The sequence below is a fragment of the Pygocentrus nattereri genome, chromosome 26 (assembly GCF_015220715.1).
Source record: "Pygocentrus nattereri isolate fPygNat1 chromosome 26, fPygNat1.pri, whole genome shotgun sequence".
NCBI lineage: Eukaryota > Metazoa > Chordata > Actinopteri > Characiformes > Serrasalmidae > Pygocentrus > Pygocentrus nattereri.
The window spans coordinates 9,634,783-9,655,602 of record NC_051236.1 but is presented as its reverse complement, the minus strand read 5'-3'; the positions used below and the strand labels follow the sequence as shown (position 1 = coordinate 9,655,602).

Below are 20,820 nucleotides of genomic sequence, written 5' to 3'. Positions count from 1 at the left end.
AAGAGGTTCCTTCCTTGAAGGTATGAACTGAACCATTTTAGGACAGTTCCTGAGAGTCCAACCCAGTTCTCAAGTCTATCTATGAGAATTTTGTGGTCAATGGTGTCAAAGGCAGCGCTGAGATCGAGCAGTAGTAGAACAGACATGTTTCCTGAGTCTGTATTTAGGCGAATGTCATTGATAACCTTAATTAGTGCAGTCTCAGTACTATGATTAGGTCGGAAGCCTGACTGAAATTTGTCTAGACAGCTATTTGTGGACAGAAAGTGCATAATTTGCTCGAAGACAATTTTTTCTATTATTTTTCCAATGAATGGTAGATTAGAAATTAGTCTATAATTATTTAACAGGCTTGTATCTAGAGTTTTCTTTTTCAAGAGAGGCTTCACAACTGCAGTTTTTAATGCACTCGGAAATACACCTGACATGAGTGAGGAATTTACTATTTGAAGAATGTTCACTAATATTGAGGAAAAGACATTCTTAAAAAACTTGGTTGGTAATGTATCAAGACTGCAAGTGGATGATTTGAGATGACTCACTGTATCAATTAAACCTTCTTCATTAATAACACTAAACTGGGACATGTTGAACATGCTTTTGCGTGGTTTTGGAGAGAAAAACGTCTCGTTGGTAGATGTAGGCGTACAGATAGCTTGTCTGATGGTGTGGATTCTGGTATTAAAAAATTTTGCAAACTCATTACATTTCTCAGTTGAAACTAGCTCAGGGGCCATATATGTAGGTGGGTTTGTTAGTCTGTCAACCATAGTGAAAAGCACTTTGCTATTGTTAACGTTATTGTTAATAATGCTAGAGAAGAAGGATTGTCTAGCTTTGCACATTATTCTATTGTAATTACGCAGCCTATCTTTGAAAATCTCTTTATGTATGTGAAGGTTGGTTTTACGCCATCTGCGCTCAGCCTTTCTGCATTCTCTCTTTTGGTGCTGAACTGCAGGATCATTTCTCCATGGAGCTTTCTGCTTGCATTGCATGGTTTTAACTCTAACTGGTGCAATCTGATCCAAAACACTGGCAGTTTTTGAGTTGAAACTTTCCAGCAGAGTATCAACAGAACCAAATGGTTGGCATTTATCTGTCTTTTCTTAAATCTAACTTGCCTGGCACTGCTGTGGATTGAAGTCCACATTTAAAAAAATACACAGTAGTGATCAGACAATGCAACATCCTTAATAGAGGCTGAAATGTTAAGACCCTTTGAGATAACCACATCCAAAGTGTGACCATGGCAATGTGTGCTTCCAGTCACATGCTGAGAAAGTTCAAAAGATTCAAGTACATCATAGAGTTCTTTGGCGTAATTATCCTTGGGATTATCAATATGAATGTTAAAATCACCAACAATAACAAAATGATCAAATTCAGTAGAAATAAAAGATAACATATCTGTGAAGTCATCAGTAAAATTAGCATTGTACATTGGAGGTCTGTAGACAGTTACTAGTAATATTCTTTGTGCCCCTTTTAAAATCGCACCTAAATATTCAAAAGATGTGAAATCACCAAGTGGTAACTGCTTGCATTGGAAAGTATCATTAAACAGCATTAAGGCAATAAGTTGGAGGTCATCTGTTTTGTTTGTTTGTTATTTGTCTTTTAATATAAAGGCCTGAAACTGTGACTGTATTTCCACAATAGAACATGGCAGTGAGCGTTTGGTATCTTCTTCATTACCACTGACCTCAGCTAAAAGCTTTCTGTAGCTATAAAATAATATAATACAATATAACAATTAAATTGTTTTGATTTATGCCAATATATTACACAAGGAATTCAAGGTTAAAACTTAATTAATTCAAGAGCAAGCAAGACTTCAAAAGGTATACACTTAAAAAAGATGGTTCTTCAAGGGTTGTTTAGTAAAGAAATGGTTCTATAAAGAACCATGAACAAAGGACCATTTGAATGATTAAAAGGTTCTTTGCTTCAGTAAAGAGTTCTTCAGATTGATGGATAATGTGTTGAATATGGTTCTAGCATTACAGCACCTTTTGAAAAGGGTGCTATATAAGAGCAAAAAAGGGTTCTGTTATCATTACAAGCTTGTCACTGTACCAATAGAAGAACTCTTTTGGTGCTATACAGAACACTTTTCAAAACGTTTCTATACATCTATCTTCTGCACATTCTCCATAAATCTGAAGAACCCTTTCACATGCAAAGAACCTTTTAATTATGCAAAGGACTTTGAGTCAAGAGATCATCTACATCCCATCAAATGCCTGTAGGATTTTCTCCATCCTCAGAATTGAAACTCCAACCAGCCGGAGGCCCCACCAAGGAGCCTGCTTATGAGTTCGCACAGGTTTAAAGCCCATCTTATAGTAAAGAGCCACAGCTGCTGACTGTTTAGAAGTAGTCTGAAGCACAATCTTCGAGAACCCTCGCTCTTTACAAAAGTTTATGACCGTCTGACCGAGTCGCCAGCCGAGGCCAGTGCGGCGAGATGTGGACGATACACTCATTCGGAAAAGTTCTCCATACTTTTGCCCGCTGTCTGGAAGTTCTTTGCCCTCCACAGCCACTATACCCATGATCTGAGGTCGGCTGTTGATTTTAGCCTCAGCGACCCAGAAGTAGTTATCTGGCCTGCTGAGGTAGAAGCCTGCAATGTCCCGCATGTCTGTGTTCAGCTTTGATCGGGCATAACCAGCATAGTGCTCATAGCAGCAGTAGTACAGCAGACCTATCCACAAACCTCCAGCCAGCAGGGCCAGGACAACTGATCCTCCACCCAGTATATAGCCCACAGTGAAAAAGCACAGGGTCACAGTGATGTGGAGTGGCTGAGTAATGGCGTGAGTGAAGGACGGGATGATGTGCTCCTGCATTCCATCTCGAAACAAAGCTCTCACAGCCTCATGGTCTGAGGGCTGGAATTTCCTAATCACTATATACACTGGAACACAGAGAGAGAGAGAGAGAGAGAGAGAGAGAGAGAGAGAGAGAGAGAGAGAGCGAGAGCGAGAGAGGGGGGGGGGGCACACTGAAGATCAACATGTACTTAAAATGCATTGGATCATTAATAAAGTCACTACAAAATCAAACCGTCAGTAACTTTTAATGTAACATCAAGAAATGTTACTTTATGTACGTATGGACGTATAGGGAATTATTACTTTCCATTTTCTAACATTTAATGCAGAAAAAAAAACACAGGGCCCTCTGTTCATACTTCATATGTTTACTCTCAAAGCCACATAATATATTAGTAGTAGCATTTAGTAGTTACTGGAAAGTTAGTTTAAAGGTTAATACCTGATTAACCTGCCTGCAGTTTGACAGTTAAATTAGGCGCGGAGTTCGAGGGGGGTGCTGCAGCCTGTCCCAGCTTATACAGAGAACACACTTCTGCAAATTTTACAGCACGTTGTGGCGTATTTTATACTTAATGTTATATTGGGAAGTAAATAAAAAATAAAACTAACAATTAAGTTCCACAAAACCAGAAATTGTGCACTAAGATTTGTAGATGTGTTGACTTATTTTCACTTAGAAAGCCAGTAAAACAGTAGAGCAGTGCTGTTGAAACTTACTGTACAGTTATGATGTGAACATTATGAACATGTATGCGTGATTTGGAGGATCTGACAAAGTCACACAGTTGGCCTAAGAAGCATTAACCTTTTAAAGTTAAAAGGTTAAACCTATTAAACTTACTTTTTTACGCTTTGCTGTCTTCCTCGTGGTCAGCGTGGTCAGTCTTTTCCAGCAGCTCTGGCGCGTCCTTGTTAAAGTTGAAATACCACCAAGTCACCAGCGGAACTTCAGCAGCTCATAGTGCAAAAGGTGCCAAAAGAACCAAAACGCAGCTTTTACACCAGACTGCTTTCCTCCCTTTGTTTCAGTGATAAACCACCTGTAAACCTATAAACTCCCTCCATCTCAGTTAGTAAATGTAACCCACACCAAAGCGCTTCGTCCGTTCACTCTCATCAGTCTCAGAACTGACCTGTGTGTTCAGAACCTGCAGAGCTGCAGCTTCTCTCGCTTCTCTGTTCCCCTCCAGCTCAGCTCGTCTGCGCTCATACCCGATACCGCCGCCTACAGGCCAAACCCAGCAGCGTTCTATACACAATTACCAGAACGTCAAAGTGAAATAAATGATCCAGCACAAGCTCCTCCGAAACACAGCACAGAAAAGTGCTGTCAAATTTTAGGGTCGTTCTCCGTTTGCAGTGGGAATTCATATAATGATAGAAAGAGTAAACATGAAAAAGTTAAAACCTTTTAAAAATATTGTTTTATGTTAAAATGTTTTTTTTTCCTATATGTTGACTTTTGTTTTTGTCTTCTATCACCATATTGAATTTTTTTTATTTGCTATCCAGGAAAAACAGTGAACCTCCACGTGTCATCCTAATTTTTATATACAATGTTGATAATCGCAAAATAGTGGTAACTCAGAAAATGGAATATTTGTGTATATTTGGGCACTGTGTTCCCTGCATGAACCTAAATTTAAAAAGACATTTTATACAAAAAACCTTCTCTCAAAACTATCGTAGTATGAAGTCTCTGGTATTAGGCAGCATATTCATTATCACTTCATACAACACTTTCCTGTGATGTAGCTTTTAGAGTCCTATCACCACCACATTTCACACCAAACCACTCTGAATGACTTCGGAAAAGTCCTAAAGCATCAGTTACAAAGCTCTGCCAAATAATCTGTGGAATTCCCCTTTAAGATGCATCATATGATCATTTACTAACACTCATTTGACAATAATTACTTATTAGTGTCTTCAGAGCATCATGAGTCTTTGTCTAGATGCCTAGGCAATGGTCTGTTTTTTTTGTTACTTGGTCTGTTTACTGTCCAATATTAAAGAATGACTTCACCTTTCATGTCTCTGCCTACTGTTCTTTTTGGAAAACTACCACAAAAGAAGATTTGTGCATATGATGTAATGAAGCTCTACGTGCCCCACTGGTGCATAAATTGCTAACTAAGGCAGCAGGAACTGTAGGAACAATGATCTCATTTATTTCTCCTGCCTCCAATAATCCTCATCACACATTTTCTCTCTCACTCTGTCTCTGTCCCTCTCTCACTTTCACTCAGGTGATACTGGTGGGTAAACTGTAGATGTGCTGCTGATGTCCTCATGTGCATGTACCGCCCTTGGCCAAAGCTCTCCATCTCCTCAATGGTCAACGTCGACTTCTCTTTGATCTGCTCATAGCTCTTATGGTAGTAGATGCAAGCGGTTAAAGCTGGAATATGAATATAAAACTATCATTATACTCATAAAGGACTTGGCCTTTCCTCAATGCCACCTGAAGTCACCAGTTTAAGATGTTTCTCAAATATTTCACAACAGTCCTAAACTGCTCCTGTCTCAGTGTTTGTGATGCTTCAGAAATGCCTCATCATCAGCCTCAGTTTGTACACGTCTTCATCATGACTACAGAATCTGCACAGCTACTTTGCTCTGCAAACTGATGGCCGGTTTTAGTACTTGGTACAGTGTTCCCCTCTAAAGTAAGCAGTTTGTGTTGCAAGTAGATGGAAGGTTTAGATTACCTGGAGGTGGTGCTCCTCTGCCCATGGGTGGACAATGTCCAACCCCTGCCTGGAGGATTCTGCGTGGGGGCCCTAGTGATGCTGTTTTGGCTGTTGCTACAGCTGGTGTGTCTCTACCCTGAGGTCTTATTACCTGAGAGAGACTGCCAAAAAATAAATAAACAGAAAAATCTATGCAGGGGTACTGGAGGAGAGAATCCAACTGATAGTTGAATCTCAGCTACAAGAGGAACAATGCGGGTTTCGCTTAGGTTGTGGAACACTGGACCAGCTTTTTATCCTCACCAGGATCCTGGAGGGTGCGTGGGAATTCGCCCAACCAGTCTACATGTGTTTTGTGGGTTTGGAGAAGGCATTCAATCGTGTCCCTCGGGGGATCCTGTGGGGAGTGCTCCGGGAGTACGGGGTTGGGGCTCATTGTTACGGGCCAATCAGTCCCTGTACAAACGGAGCAGGAGCTTGGTTCATATAGCCAGCAGTAAGTCGGACTGGTTTCCAGTCAGGGTTGGACTCCGCCAGGGCTGTTCATTGTCACCAATTCTGTTCATAACTTTTATGGACAGAATTTCTCAGAACAGCCAAGTGGCAGAGGGTGTCCACTATGGCGGCCTCAGGATTTCACGTCTGCTTTTTCGGACGATGTGGTCCTGTTGGCGTCATCAGGCCAGGACCTCCAGCTCTCTCTGGACCAGTTTGCAGCCGAGTGTGAAGTGGCTAGGATGAAAATCAGCACCTCTAAATCTGAGACCATGGTCCTCAGTGAGAAAAAGGTGGAATGCTCTGTCCAGGTCGGGAGTGAATGCGTGCCCCAAGTGGCGGAGTTTAAATATCTTGGGATTTTGTTCACGAGTGAAGGAAGGATGGAGCAAGAGGTTGACAGGCGGATTGGTGCGGCGTCTGCAGTAATGCTGAGAGCTGAGCCAGAAGGCGAAGCTGTCAATTTACTGGTCAATCTACATTCCGACTCTCACCTATGGTCACGAGCTTTGGGTAGTGACTGAAAGAACGAGATCGCAGATACAAGCGGCCAAAATGAGCTTTCTCCGCAGGGTCGCCGGGCTCTCCCTTAGAGGTGAGAAGAGGGTGAGAAGATCAGCGATTCGGGAGAGGCTTGGAGTAGAGCTGCTGCTCCTCCATGTTGAGAGAAGCCAGTTGAAGTGGTTCGGGCATCTGGTAAGGATGGCCTCTGGATGCCTCCCGAGGGAGGTGTTCCAGACATGTCTGACGGGGAGGAGACCCCCCCGGGGAAAACCCAGGACACGTTGGAGGGATTATATCTCTCGACTGTCTTGGGAACTCTATCCTTCCGGAAGAGCTGGAGGAGGTGGCGGGGGAGAGGGAGGCCTGGGCCTCTTTGCTAAGGCTGCTGTCCCCATGACCCGGACTCGGATAAGCAGTTGAGGATGGATGGATCAATCAGAGCAGTAATTGAAAGAAAATTATGTTAGTGTTTTCCAGTCTGTATGAAGGTGTACCTTCATTTAAACCATCCATATGCAACAGTGATGATATCTATAAAAATTTGTTCAAACAACAAACACTTGATAAAACAAATTTAAACCTATACCTGTACAGAAATACCATCTGCATTATTGGTATTCTGAAACATGACAAGCGGATTCAGACACTTGCACATATGAAACAAAGAAGAGGCTTTACTGAGAGAATCACTGTGCAAAGTCGTTGTCACAAAACAGGCAGGTTTCAGTTCCAAAAGACATAGAAAATACAAATGAACATACATCAGACAGTGCATCAAGTCCAAAAAGGGAAAGGCAATGGCGTGGTCAAAGATACAGGCAAAGGGTCAAAAATCAGTGGTCAGAAGTAATGGCAAACAAATCCTGAGGGCAGAGCAAAAGGCAAAGTCGAAAAAAAATCAATAGATTGCAAAACAGATACAATACCTCACAACTATTTCCTGCTAAAGCCTGGGCTTATAAACTAAACTAACTATGTCATATAACAAGTAACACAGGTGCCTCACATCAGAAATTCCAGAGATCTAGAGTGCTGACAAGAGCGCCGAGTCAGGTGAAGAGTCATCTTTCAGAGGATCTTGGGAGGATCTTGGGAGATCCTTGGGAGGATCTTGGGAGATTGATTCCGTCTTAGTGTTGTCGCTTACAGGAAGCCCGGAAGTCACATTATCTCCCAGAGGAGTCTGAGATCCAACGTGGAACTTGGTGGATACGTGACAGTGAAGTATTTGTGTTAAAGCCCCAGGGAGCCTAAATATATTCATTCTTTCTAAGTAGCGTAATCATTCTCTTGTGGGGACACAATATACATGTGGTCAACTCAAGCAGTCTTCATTTTCATTCCTCAATATAACCTGTATAAATTGGAATGAAATGTGGTTCTTCAGGGTTTTCCAGACCCCATGGGGTAACATACAGAGATACATGACAGTGTGAAACCAAAGAATTTCTTGCTTGTGAAGAATAATGTCTGGAGGCCATAATGCCTACTACTGTAGTTTCAAAACTAACAATTAAACTACCTTTCTTATGATTGAATTACCACAAAAGCCACATAGTTTCATAAGAAGTGCTTGTATGGGCAATTTTATTTGCCTTAGATTAAGGAGTTCATCTTTGGAACAACAGGTTTCAATGCACCACCAACAATATTTCAGGCTTCTGGCAGCCTACTTATAATTATTAAGTATAATAAACGTGCTGTGAAGGAGCTTTCAGGGGCATTAAACTCATCAGATGTCTGGTTCCTATCACCACCACTGCAAACAATTCTGATTCAGTAAGTTTCTCTAGAGTGGAGCGTTTCACACCAAACCACTCTCAATGACTTTGTTTACATCATGTCAAAGGCAGCGCTGAGATCGAGCAGTAGTAGAACAGACATGTTTCCTGAGTCTGTATTTAGGTGAATGTCATTGATAACCTTAATTAGTGCAGTCTCAGTACTATGATTAGGTCGGAAGCCTGACTGAAATTTGTCTAGACAGCTATTTGTGGACAGAAAGTGCATAATTTGCTCGAAGACAATTTTTTCTATTTATTTTTCCAATGAATGGTAGATTAGAAATTGGTCTATAATTATTTAACAGGCTTGTATCTAGAGTTTTCTTTTTCAAGAGAGGCTTCACAACTGCAGTTTTTAATGCACTCAGAAATACACCTGACATGAGTGAGGAATTTACTATTTGAAGAATGTTCACTAATATTGAGGAAAAGACATTCTTAAAAAACTTGGTTGGTAATGTATCAAGACTGCAAGAGGATGATTTGAGATGACTCACTGTATCAATTAAACCTTCTTCATTAATAACACTAAACTGGGACATGTTGAACATGCTTTTGCGTGGTTTTGGAGAGAAAAACGTCTCGTTGGTAGATGTAGGTGTACAGATAGCTTGTCTGATGGTGTGGATTCTGGTATTAAAAAATTTTGCAAACTCATTACATTTCTCAGTTGAAACTAGCTCAGGGGCCATATATGTAGGTGGGTTTGTTAGTCTGTCAACCATAGTGAAAAGCACTTTGCTATTGTTAACGTTATTGTTAATAATGCTAGAGAAGAAGGATTGTCTAGCTTTGCACATTATTCTATTATAATTACGCAGCCTATCTTTGAAAATCTCTTTATGTATGTGAAGGTTGGTTTTACGCCATCTGCGCTCAGCCTTTCTGCATTCTCTCTTTTGGTGCTGAACTGCAGGATCATTTCTCCATGGAGCTTTCTGCTTGCATTGCATGGTTTTAACTCTAACTGGTGCAATCTGATCCAAAACATTGGCAGTTTTTGAGTTGAAACTTTCCAGCAGAGTATCAACAGAACCAAATGGTTGGCATTTATCTGTCTTTTCTTAAATCTAACTTGCCTGGCACTGCTGTGGATTGAAGTCCACATTTAAAAAAAATACACAGTAGTGATCAGACAATGCAACATCCTTAATAGAGGCTGAAATGTTAAGACCCTTTGAGATAACCACATCCAAAGTGTGACCATGGCAATGTGTGCTTCCAGTCACATGCTGAGAAAGTTCAAAAGATTCAAGTACATCATAGAGTTCTTTGGCGTAATTATCCTTGGGATTATCAATATGAATGTTAAAATCACCAACAATAACAAAATGATCAAATTCAGTAGAAATAAAAGATAACATATCTGTGAAGTCATCAGTAAAATTAGCATTGTACCTTGGAGATCTGTAGACAGTTACTAGTAATATTCTTTGTGCCCCTTTTAAAATCGCATCTAAATATTCAAAAGATGTGAAATCACCAAGTGGTAACTGCTTGCATTGGAAAGTATCATTAAACAGCATTAAGGCAATAAGTTGGAGGTCATCTGTTTTGTTTGTTTGTTATTTGTCTTTTAATATAAAGGCCTGAAACTGTGACTGTATTTCCACAATAGAACATGGCAGTGAGCATTTGGTATCTTCTTCATTACCACTGACCTCAGCTAAAAGCTTTCTGTAGCTATAAAATAATATAATACAATATAACAATTAAATTGTTTTGATTTATGCCAATATATTACACAAGGAATTCAAGGTTAAAACAGCCTTTGTACCTTAAGAGTTCTGAAATGGTTGTTCATGACACTTAAAACAGAATTTAAAATAAAAATTACAAATAAAAATGATGGTTAGAAAAAATACAGCTACTCACCACAAAAGGCCCATAATGATTAATTCAATAATGAAATTAACCAAATCGCCAAAAATTAACCAAATCTGAAAAGTCCGCCTCTACTTGCTGAATGGCCTAAAACTATGGGCCGCTAAAATAACCAGGCCAGCGATACCACTTCCCAAAGACTAGAGAATGATTTGCGATAATAACCTCAAATAAACAACAACGTGTTAACCATTGGAGACAAACAAGCAAGATGCAATGAAATGGCTACCTAACATTGCATGGTATGTCCTCATAGCAGCTTAGCTGGAAAAAGTTTCTGATGATTTGCAAGTATACCAGAACATATGCAAAGCTGAAAACAATACGCAGCCCAATGATAAATACCTAAATACAAGTCATAGGAAATACGTTGTGGTCTTAGCATAAACTAAACAATGGCACTATAGCACTTACGAGAGATACCGAGGTGACTAGACTACACAGTAACACAAACTGAAATGACTGACTGAAAATGGTGAACCGCGCACACTTACCTCACCGTTCCTTGTCTTCTTTCCCTCCTTTTCTTCCTCCTCTTCTTTCTCTCATTTGTCGTTGTTATATTTCCCCCTTCCCCCTCGCTCTTCGTCCTCAAAAGCTCACACCTCCGCACGTTCTCGCTTCAGAAACATTGCGGAGCGGGGCAAATGTATCTGGCTTTCAAACTAGCCAATGAAATCTTTCCATTTAGCAATGGTACAAATTGTTTGATTAATTCAGTCCAAAGATACAGGTTGTATGTACAAAGTGGTCAAAAAGGTTCTGTTTATCTAAAATGTTTGGGTTTCAAACGGGAAATCATTATATTTCTGTCCAAGAGACCTAATGTATTTGGGTCCATATAAAATGTAGGTTTACAGTGTGGGGGGTGCTGGAGCCTGTCCCAGCTTATACAGAGAACACACTTCTGCAAATTTTACAGCACGTTGTGGCGTATTTTATACTTAATGTTATATTGGGAAGTAAATAAAAAATAAAACTAACAATTAAGTTCCACAAAACCAGAAATTGTGCACTAAGATTTGTAGATGTGTTGACTTATTTTCACTTAGAAAGCCAGTAAAACAGTAGAGCAGTGCTGTTGAAACTTACTGTACAGTTATGATGTGAACATTATGAACATGTATGCGTGATTTGGAGGATCTGACAAAGTCACACAGTTGGCCTAAGAAGCATAAGGTCTGATTTCCATATTAAAGAAACCACCTAAGCCCGTTTGACTGCATGATCTCAACATGCTCAACATGATCAACAGGGCCTCCCTATGGGAGGGGAAGTTGGAACGATTTTAAGGACCTGTAACTGAAAACATTATTATTAAACAAAAAACAGCTTTGCTGTCTTCCTTGTGATCAGCGTGGTCAGTCTTCTCCAGCAGCTCTGGCGCGTCCTTGTTAAAGTTGAAGTACCACCAAGTCACCAGCGGAACTTCAGCAGCTCATAGTGCAAAAGGTGCCAAAGAACCAAAACGCAGCTTTTACACCAGACTGCTTTCCTCCCTTTGTTTCAGTGATAAACCACCTGTAAACCTATAAACTCCCTCCATCTCAGTTAGTAAATGTAACCCACACCAAAGCGCTTCGTCCGTTCACTCTCATCAGTCTCAGAACTGACCTGTGTGTTCAGAACCTGCAGAGCTGCAGCTTCTCTCGCTTCTCTGTTCCCCTCCAGCTCAGCTCGTCTGCGCTCATACCCGATACCGCCGCCTACAGGCCAAACCCAGCAGCGTTCTATACACAATTACCAGAATGTCAAAGTGAAATAAATGATCCAGCACAAGCTCCTCCGAAACACAGCACAGAAAAATGCTGTCAGATTTTAAGGTCGTTCTCCGTTTGCAGTGGGAATTCATATAATGATCGGAGTAGAGCCGCTGCTCCTCCATGTTGAGAGAAGCCAGTTGAAGTGGTTCGGGCATCTGGTAAGGATGGCCTCTGGACGCCACCCTAGGGAGGTGTTCCAGACATGTCTGACGGGGAGGAGACCCCCCCCCGGGGAAAACCCAGGACATTGGAGGGATTATATCTCTCGACTGTCTTGGGAACTCTATCCTTCCGGAAGAGCTGGAGGAGGTGGTTGGGGAGAGGGAGGCCTGGGCCTCTTTGCTAAGGCTGCTGTCCCCGTGACCCGGACTTGGATAAGCAGTTGAGGATGGATGGATGGATGGATCAATCAGAGCAGTAATTGAAAAAAAATTATGTTAGTGTTTTCCAGTCTGTATGAAGGTGTACCTTCATTTAAACCATCCATATGCAACAGTGATGATATCTATAAACATTTGTTCAAACAACAAACACTTGATAAAACAAATTTAAGTTCCAATTAAATTGGGCTATACGTTTTAGAGCTCACTTTAATTATAATTAACAAAATGTGAGACTTTATCACAGCTGAATTAGATTTTAGCATGACTCAACTGTACACAAATATGCATGGAGAACCTACTAAACAGTTTAATAAATTAGTACATTTTTACACCATAATTAATCAGTATAATCATGTGCTGTTGTGCTGCCATAGTTTTGGTTTAACCAGCATGCTTCTACAAAAATTAAGGGTATTAATAGACAGTTTGGCTACCATTGGTACAGTAAGAGTCTCTACTCTTCTTGGAAGCCAGAAGAGCATTACTGAGGTCATATACTGATGTTGGATGATTAGCTCACAAGCGCCACACAAACTCACCATAAATGCAGCGTATAAATCTAGGGCTCAGAACGCTGTTCCACTGCTCCACAGTCCAATGCTAGTTGGCTTTATATCCCTTTAGTTTACATGTGGCATTGGCATGGTGAACTTAAGCTCACATGTTGCTACTTCTAAATGTCCATAAACTGAGTTTAGGCTTAGGTAATTACCTTAATGCTCTGAAATGTGTATCATACAGATCATATAGACATCATCATGGTTTGTGTATCGTCATCAAAGGAGAGGGTCCTTCACAGTCTCACTGTTAGTGGCAGTACTGGAACTCCATCATATAGGTGTATTCAGGCAGAAATGAAGGGAAAAGATGGGGTGTAAGGATTTTATCTTGAACTTACAAGGTGATGGTGGTTATGCCAGTCAGTCCAGCAGAGTCAAAGCACTACTGGACTGACCGGTGAATAATAAATGATATCATGAGGTGGCTGCCAGCAAACTCAGCAAGACCACTGTCACAAAAATACAGCAAAAGAAACATTTGTAAATTTTTCAAGTGGAAAAAAGGAGGAGCAGACTGCATATGCAAACACAGTGAACAGCAGCTAAATGCATTTAATACCAAACTCAAATGAGACCTTTTGGTCACATATAGCAATAATAAATGTTTATAATTGAAAGCATGAACAGATTTTCCAGATTATTATTAAGCAACATTGTCTTCCTTTCAATTTCCTTTATTATTATCCTTTAAAAGTTCAAATTAAAAGTATAACCCTGTGATAATATAATTGACTTCACATTTACGGCATTTGGCAGACGCTCTTATCCAGAGCGACTTATAATTTGATGATTTTACACAGGTAGGCGAAGGCAGTGTTAGGAGTCTTGCCCACTGACTCTGATTGGTATAGTGTGCTTACCCAGATGGGGATAGAACCCCAGTCTACAGCCTAGAACACAGAGGTGTTACCCACTACACTGTACCAATCACCGTACATGTGACAACGGAGATGAAGAAATAAGACCATTCAGAACACATTCACATACTCCACTCTAATGAAAGATTGTAGAGTTTCAGATTTTATTCATACTCACAGTAGAACTAAGACTGGCAGATCTGTCGGCAGTCCAAGCGCAAATAACACCACCTACAAACATGTAAAGACAGAGACTGAAGAGATGAGAAAAGTCATTTACACTCATAAAGTACAATCTCAGCTCAACTAGATTATTATCTAACCTTATGCTCCAGCAAAGCCAGCAAAAAGAATCCATCTCCTCATCCAGCCTGCTAATAAAACAGAGAAAGACACAGCAATCATTTACCTGGGAGTGTGTGTGTGTGTGTGTGTGTGTGTGTATAAATATATATATATATATATATATATATATATATATATATATATATATATATATATATATATATATATATACAGAATAAAGGTCTTAGCTAAAAGTCTAATAAAATGAGACACTTTATCTGCATATATTTGTACAGAAAACTAACATTACTAAATGTAATAAACACCAATAAACAGTCCCAATTTACAGCTACCATCCAATATCTACTTTATCTAATCAGTATTACATTAAATTAAATCAGGTGTACTGCTGATGAAATAAAATAAATCTATGTTGTATTTATTCTAATGAGAAAGCGCAAGAGGGTGAGTGGCAGAGTATTAGGGAGAGACAAAGTGAGAGACAGAAAGAGATATTGTGCCTTACCATATATACCTTATATAGGAGCCTAAATGTAGCCTAGAGCATTAGAATGTGATTATTGAAAATAATGCAATATTTAAGTTTATTATTAATTACAGTTAATTTTATTTAAATTGTTTGAAAGTTGATATGTTATCATTTACAAGTTAAGGTACCTCAGCAACATATTGTTCTTGAGGAGTTGATGGTCTCCATTCTTGGCCCGATTCTGTGAGCCCTCTCTACTGTGAATTTTGTACTTGAGGGTGCCAACCCTAAAAGCTCTGGTATCCAGCTCTCTAGAAAGCCACATGCATCAGAGCCTTCTGCTCCCTCAGGTAAACCAACAAGCCTTAAGTTGGATCTTCTCGCTCTTGCTTCCAAGTCCAATACTTTTTCCTCCAGGCTTCTGTTTTTACCTTGCAGTGATTGCACTTTACTCTGCAGTGTGGTGACATTATCTTCGGTTGCTGAAATCCTCTGCCTGTGTGACCCGTTCTGTGCAGTCCGTAACATCTTTCCTCACGTTTTCGATGGCCGCTAGAATGTTATCAAACCTGATGGAAAACTCCGACTTCATCTTGTCGATAGCTGCCAGTATAGTTTCAGAAGTTGCTTGCGAGCCATCTGTAACCGCAGGGTTATCCGGCCCTGGTGCTGTGTCTTCGGCTGCCTTGCTAGCGTTAGCCGTATGCTCGGTCTCCATAGCTTCGACGCTAGCCGCAGAGTTAGGCTTATTGGTCGGCATTGCAAAGTTCAACAACTTCGGTTGAAGAGTTTGTTTGCGGCTTAGGCTTGCTTTTTTTGTGTCGTTGGCATTACCTTCTGTTTTCTGATCAGTTGAGATAAACAACCGACGCAAAAAAACACGTTTTTAGAAAGGATTTAGTTGACGAGGTAGCAGAGCAGATTAACACATGTCCTCTCAGCAAGCCGCCATAACCGGAAACCACCTCAGCAACATATAAAAAATAATTTATGTATGTTGTTTAAGGACCTCTCCATGGATCACCACCTTATCGTGGTGGAGAGGTTTGTGTGCTTGAAGGACCCTAGGAGCTATGTTGTCTGGAGCAAAAGCTCCTGGTAGGGTCTCCCATGGCAAACTGGTCCTAGGTGACAGGCCAGACAAAGTGTGATCCATAACCACCCCTATGAGGACAACAAAACCGGACTTGTGTACCCTGCCCGGATCAGGGTTACCGGGGCCCCACCCTGGAGCCAGGCCTGGGGGAGGGGCTCGCCAGCGAGCGTCTGGTGGCCGGGCATTCACTCATGGTGCCCGGCCGGGCCCAGCCCAAAGGAGCTACATGAGTCCCCCCTCCCATCGACCCACCACCGATGGGAGGGGCAGTAGTAGGGGTGCGGTGCATTGTGGATCGGGCAGTGTCCGAAGGCGTGGGCCTTGGCGTTCTGATCCTCGGTTGCTGAAACTGGCTTTTGGAACTTGGAACGTTACCTCACTGGCGGGGAAGGAGCCTGAGTTGGTGCGCGAGGTTGAGAGATACCGGCTAGATATAGTCGGGCTCACCTCAACACACAGCTTGGGCTCTGGGTCCAATCTTCTTGAGAGGGGCTGGACTTTTTTCTTTTCTGGAGTTGCCCATGGTGAGAGGCGGCGAGCAGGTGTGGGCTTTCTCATAGCCCCTCGACTCGGTGCCTGTATGTTGGGGTTTTCCCCGGTGGACGAGAGGGTAGCTTCCCTACGCCTTCGGGTTGGGGAACGGGTCCTGACTGTTGTCTGTGCTTATGCACCGAACAGCAGTTCAGCATACCCAGCCTTCATAGAGTCCTTGGGAGGGGTGCTTGAAAGTGCTCCTCCTGGAGATTCGATTGTCCTACTGGGGGACTTCAACGCTCACGTGGGCAACAACAGTAAGACCTGGAGGGGTGTGATTGGGAGGAATGGCCTCTCTGATCTGAACCCGAGTGGTGTTCAGTTTTTGGACTTCTGTGCAAACCACAGTTTGTCCATAACGAACACCATGTTTGAACACAAGGATGTCCATAAGTGCACATGGCACCAGGACACCCTAGGCCGCAGTTCAATGATTGACTTTGTAGTCGTGTCAGCGGACTTGCGGCCATGTGTATTGGACACTCGGGTAAAGAGAGGAGCTGAGCTGTCAACTGATCACCACCTGGTGGTGAGTTGGATCAGGTGGTGTGGGAAGATGCCAGTCAGACCAGGCAAACCCAAACGTATAGTGAGGGTTTGCTGGGAACGTCTGGCAGAAGAACCTGTCAGATTGATCTTCAACTCACACCTCCGTCAGAACTTTGACCAGATATCGGGGGAGGTGGGGGACATTGACTCAGAATGGGCCATGTTTCGCTCCTCCATTGTTGAAGCAGCTGACTGTAGCTGTGGTCGCAAGGTAGTTGGTGCCTGTCGGGGCGGTAATCCTCAAACCCGGTGGTGGACACCCCAGGTGAGAGATGCTGTCAAGCTGAAGAAGGAGTCCTACCGGACATGGTTGGCCTGTAGGACACCAGAGGCAGCTGTCAGGTATCGACAGGCCAAGCGATCTGCGGCTTCAGTCGTTGCCAAGGCAAAAACCCGGGTGTGGGAAGAGTTCGGTGAGGCCTTGGAAAGTGACTTTAAGTCGGCTCCAAAAAGATTCTGGCAAACCGTCAGGCGACTCAGAAGGGGAAAGCAGTGTGCCACTAGCACTGTATATAGTGGAGATGGTGTGCTGCTGACTTCGACTGAAGACGTCATTGGGCGGTGGAAGGAATACTTTGAGGACCTTCTCAATCCCACCAACACGTTCTCCAGTGAGGAGGCAGAGTCTGGGGACACGGGAATAGGCTTGTCCATTACTGAGGCCGAAGTCGCTAAGGTAGTTAAAAAGCTCCTTGGCGGCAGGGCTGCAGGGGTGGATGAGATCCGTCCCGAGTTCCTCAAGGCTCTGGATGTTGTGGGGCTGTCTTGGCTGACACGCCTTTTCAACATTGCGTGGACATCGGGGGTGGTGCCACTGGATTGGCAGACTGGGGTGGTGGTGCCTCTTTTTAAAAAAGGGGACCGGAGGGTGTGTTCCAACTACAGGGGAATCACACTCCTCAGCCTCCCGGGTAAGGTCTATGCAGGGGTACTGGAGAAGAGAGTCCGGCTTATAGTCGAACCTCGGATTCAGGAGGAGCAGTGCGGTTTCCGTCCTGGTCGTGGAACACTGGACCAACTCTTTACCCTCTCCAGGATTCTGGAGGGTTCATGGGAGTTTGCCCAACCAGTCCACATGTGCTTTGTGGATTTGGAGAAGGCATTCGACTGTGTTCCCCGGGGTATTCTGTGGGAGGTGCTTAGGGAGTACGGGGTACATGGCTCTTTGCTACGAGCCATTCAGGCCCTGTACAAACAAAGCAGGAGTTTGGTTCGCATGGCCGGCAGTAAGTCAGACTTTTTCCCAGTGAGAGTTGGACTCCATCAGGGCTGCCCTTTGTCACCGATTCTATTCATAATTTTTATGGATGGAATTTCTAGGCGCAGTCAGGGGATGGAGGGTGTCCGGTTTGGTGACCTGGTGGAGAGCCCTCTCTGGGTCGGGGATGAGCTCTTGCCTCAAGTGGAGGAGTTTAAGTATCTCGGGGTCATGTTCACGAGTGATGGTACAAGGGAGCGGGAGATTGACAGGCGGATTGGTGCTGGGTCAGCAGTGATGCGGGCTCTTTACCGGTCTGTTGTGGTAAAGAAAGAGCTGAGCCATAAGGCAAGGCTCTCGATTTACTGGTCGATCTACGTTCCCACCCTCACCTATGGTCATGAGCTTTGGGTAATGACCGAAAGAACGAGATCGCGAATACAAGTGGCTGAAATGAGTTTCCTCCGCAGGGTGGCTGGACTCTCCCTTAGAGATAGGGTGAGAAGTTCGGTCATCCGGGAGGGACTCGGAGTAGAGCCGCTGCTTCTTCACGTCGAGAGGAGCCAGTTGAGGTGGTTTGGGCATCTTGTTAGGATGCCTCCTGGACGCCTCCCTTGGGAGGTGTCACAGGCAAGTCCACCGGGGAGGAGACCCCGGGGAAGACCCAGGACACGCTGGCATGACTATATCGCCCAACTGGCCTCGGAATCCCTCCCAGGGAGCTAGTGGAAGTGGCTGGGGAAAGGGAGGTCTGGGCTTCATTGCTCAGGATGCTGCCCCCGCGACCCGAACCCCGGAGAAGCGGAAGATGATGGATGGATGGATGTTTAAGGATAGACATATAGAACAGAATGGTCGCCTCTTGATAGCTCTGCGCTGTGGGAGGGGCTAAGAGTTCAGGAGAGTAACAGAAGGGGGAGGGTAAACAATGGTCTGTTCGCGCTGGAGAAGAAAAGATGGAGTGGTAAAGCCAAACAGTTTTTTGACCTCACTTTAGTTCTCCTTGTTGGTTAACTTTGGAACAAATTTTTGGAAAGGAATCTGTTTCAACCTATCTTTCAAGCAGTAAACTGTTCAACTTTCAACCAAGTGGTTCTGTGGAATTTTTGTTGTATTCTTCCCTATTTTTTTTTTTTTTTGGTGGACGTAAACCAAAGGGAGAGTGGTAGAGCGTCAAGCTAAGGCTCATTACTACATGGAAGCTATATCTATAGTCAAATACCTGGCTGTACACGGATAAAAGGACTTGGAAATTGCTTGAATCAAGATTTGAAGGAAGGAAACTGGAGGTGGAAAAGATAGCAAGTTGTAAGTCATTTTCTTTGCTTTGCTATTGCAAGCTAATTGAAGCTAATTCTGGAGTACTCTGTAATCTTTACTACTTAAGTGGAAATTTGCACTAGCCATGGATGAACAAGCAGAAAGTGGAAAACGTGTAGTAAACATGACAGAGAAGGATGTAGAACAGCACAAGTATAGACAAGTTCAGGCACGCAAAGGCAAGCTGTCCCAAATTACTAGTATGGTGAAGCAAATTGAGCAATTAATGGAAGATGATGCAAGTGCTGACATTGTTAAAAACAAAATGCGAATTGACTTTCATCGTTTGCACCAAGAATTCTTGGAATTAAATTCTGGTTTGCAGCAATACATGACAAAGGATGAATTTTTGGATGATCAAAGAGATTGGTTCGACTCCAAAAATAAATCATTAAATTACTTCTTCTGGAAATGTGAGACGAAACAAGTCGATGTGTATCCCAAACAATAGATCAGTTGCTGAGAAACGAGTGCTGAACTTGAGGAAAAGATTCACTAGAGATGTCAAGCTTCATAGTGAATATGCTGCGTTTATGGATAAAATCTTCAAGAAAGGCTACACAGTGAGGCTCAAAGGTGCTGATAGTGAGCCTACTGAGGGACAAACCTGGCATCTGCCTCATCATGGAGTCAGGCATCTGCCTCATCATGGAGTCAGGCATCCTGTCAAGCAAAAACTGCGTGTTGTCTTTGATTGCAGAGCAATCTTTCAAGGAACATCGCTTAACCAACAGCTCCTGCAGGGACCAGATTTATCAAATTCTCTTGTAGGAGTCCTCTTGAGGTTCCGGCAGGAGCTCGACACAGACGCATGTCTCAACGCAATAAGAAGATTTGTGGCTCGAAGAGGACAAGTCAAAGAGATGTACTCTGATAATGGAACAAACTTCCGGTCTGCTGACATTGAATTGAAGAAATCAAAGAATGGAACACCAATAAGATCACAAAACACCTGCAACGGAAGGACATACAATGGCACTTCAATCCTCCAGCAGGTTCTCACCATGGAGGAAGCTGGGAGCGGCTGATCCGCTCAGTGAGAAAGGTTCTGAACATCACGGCTAGAGAACAACTTTTGACTGATGAAGGTCTTCATACCTTGCTGTGTGAAGCTGAAGCCATCATAAACAGTAGACCTATCACAAAGGCATCACCAGATCTCAACGATTTAGAAACCTTGACGCCCAATCACTTGCTGTTACTCAAGAAGAAGCCCGAGTTGCCTCCAGAAGTATTCAACAAAGATGACAATTATGCTAATCGCAGATGGAAACAGATCCAGTACCTCACAAATGTCTTTTGGAAGCGCTGGTGTAAAGAATACCTTACACAGCTTCAAGAACGCCAAAGGTGGTCCACACCTGCAAGAAACTTCTGTGTCGGTGATGTGGTGTTGATAGTGGATGACACATCACCCAGGAATTCATGGCCACTTGGAAGAAATGTGGAAACTTTCCCAGACAAAAAAGGCTTTGTTCGACAAGTCAGCATCAAGACCAAGACCAACGAGCTGCGCCGCCCGGTAACAAACTTATGTCTTCTTCAGGAATCGTACAACGATTAAAAGTAGTTATCAGGCCCA

At 42.9% G+C, this 20,820-nt stretch overlaps 1 protein-coding gene across 1 annotated transcript; it reads right to left on the bottom strand.

The window, feature by feature from the left end:
* Nucleotides 1-1,981: 1,981 nt before the first annotated feature.
* LOC119262530 (probable N-acetyltransferase CML1) lies at nt 1,982-4,054 on the bottom strand. The gene is made up of 2 exons (XM_037535142.1): nt 3,685-4,054; nt 1,982-2,923 (listed from the first exon to the last, which is right to left on the bottom strand). Coding segments are annotated over exons 1-2 (696 nt in total). The 5' UTR covers nt 3,686-4,054; the 3' UTR covers nt 1,982-2,228.
* Nucleotides 4,055-20,820: the final 16,766 nt, after the last annotated feature.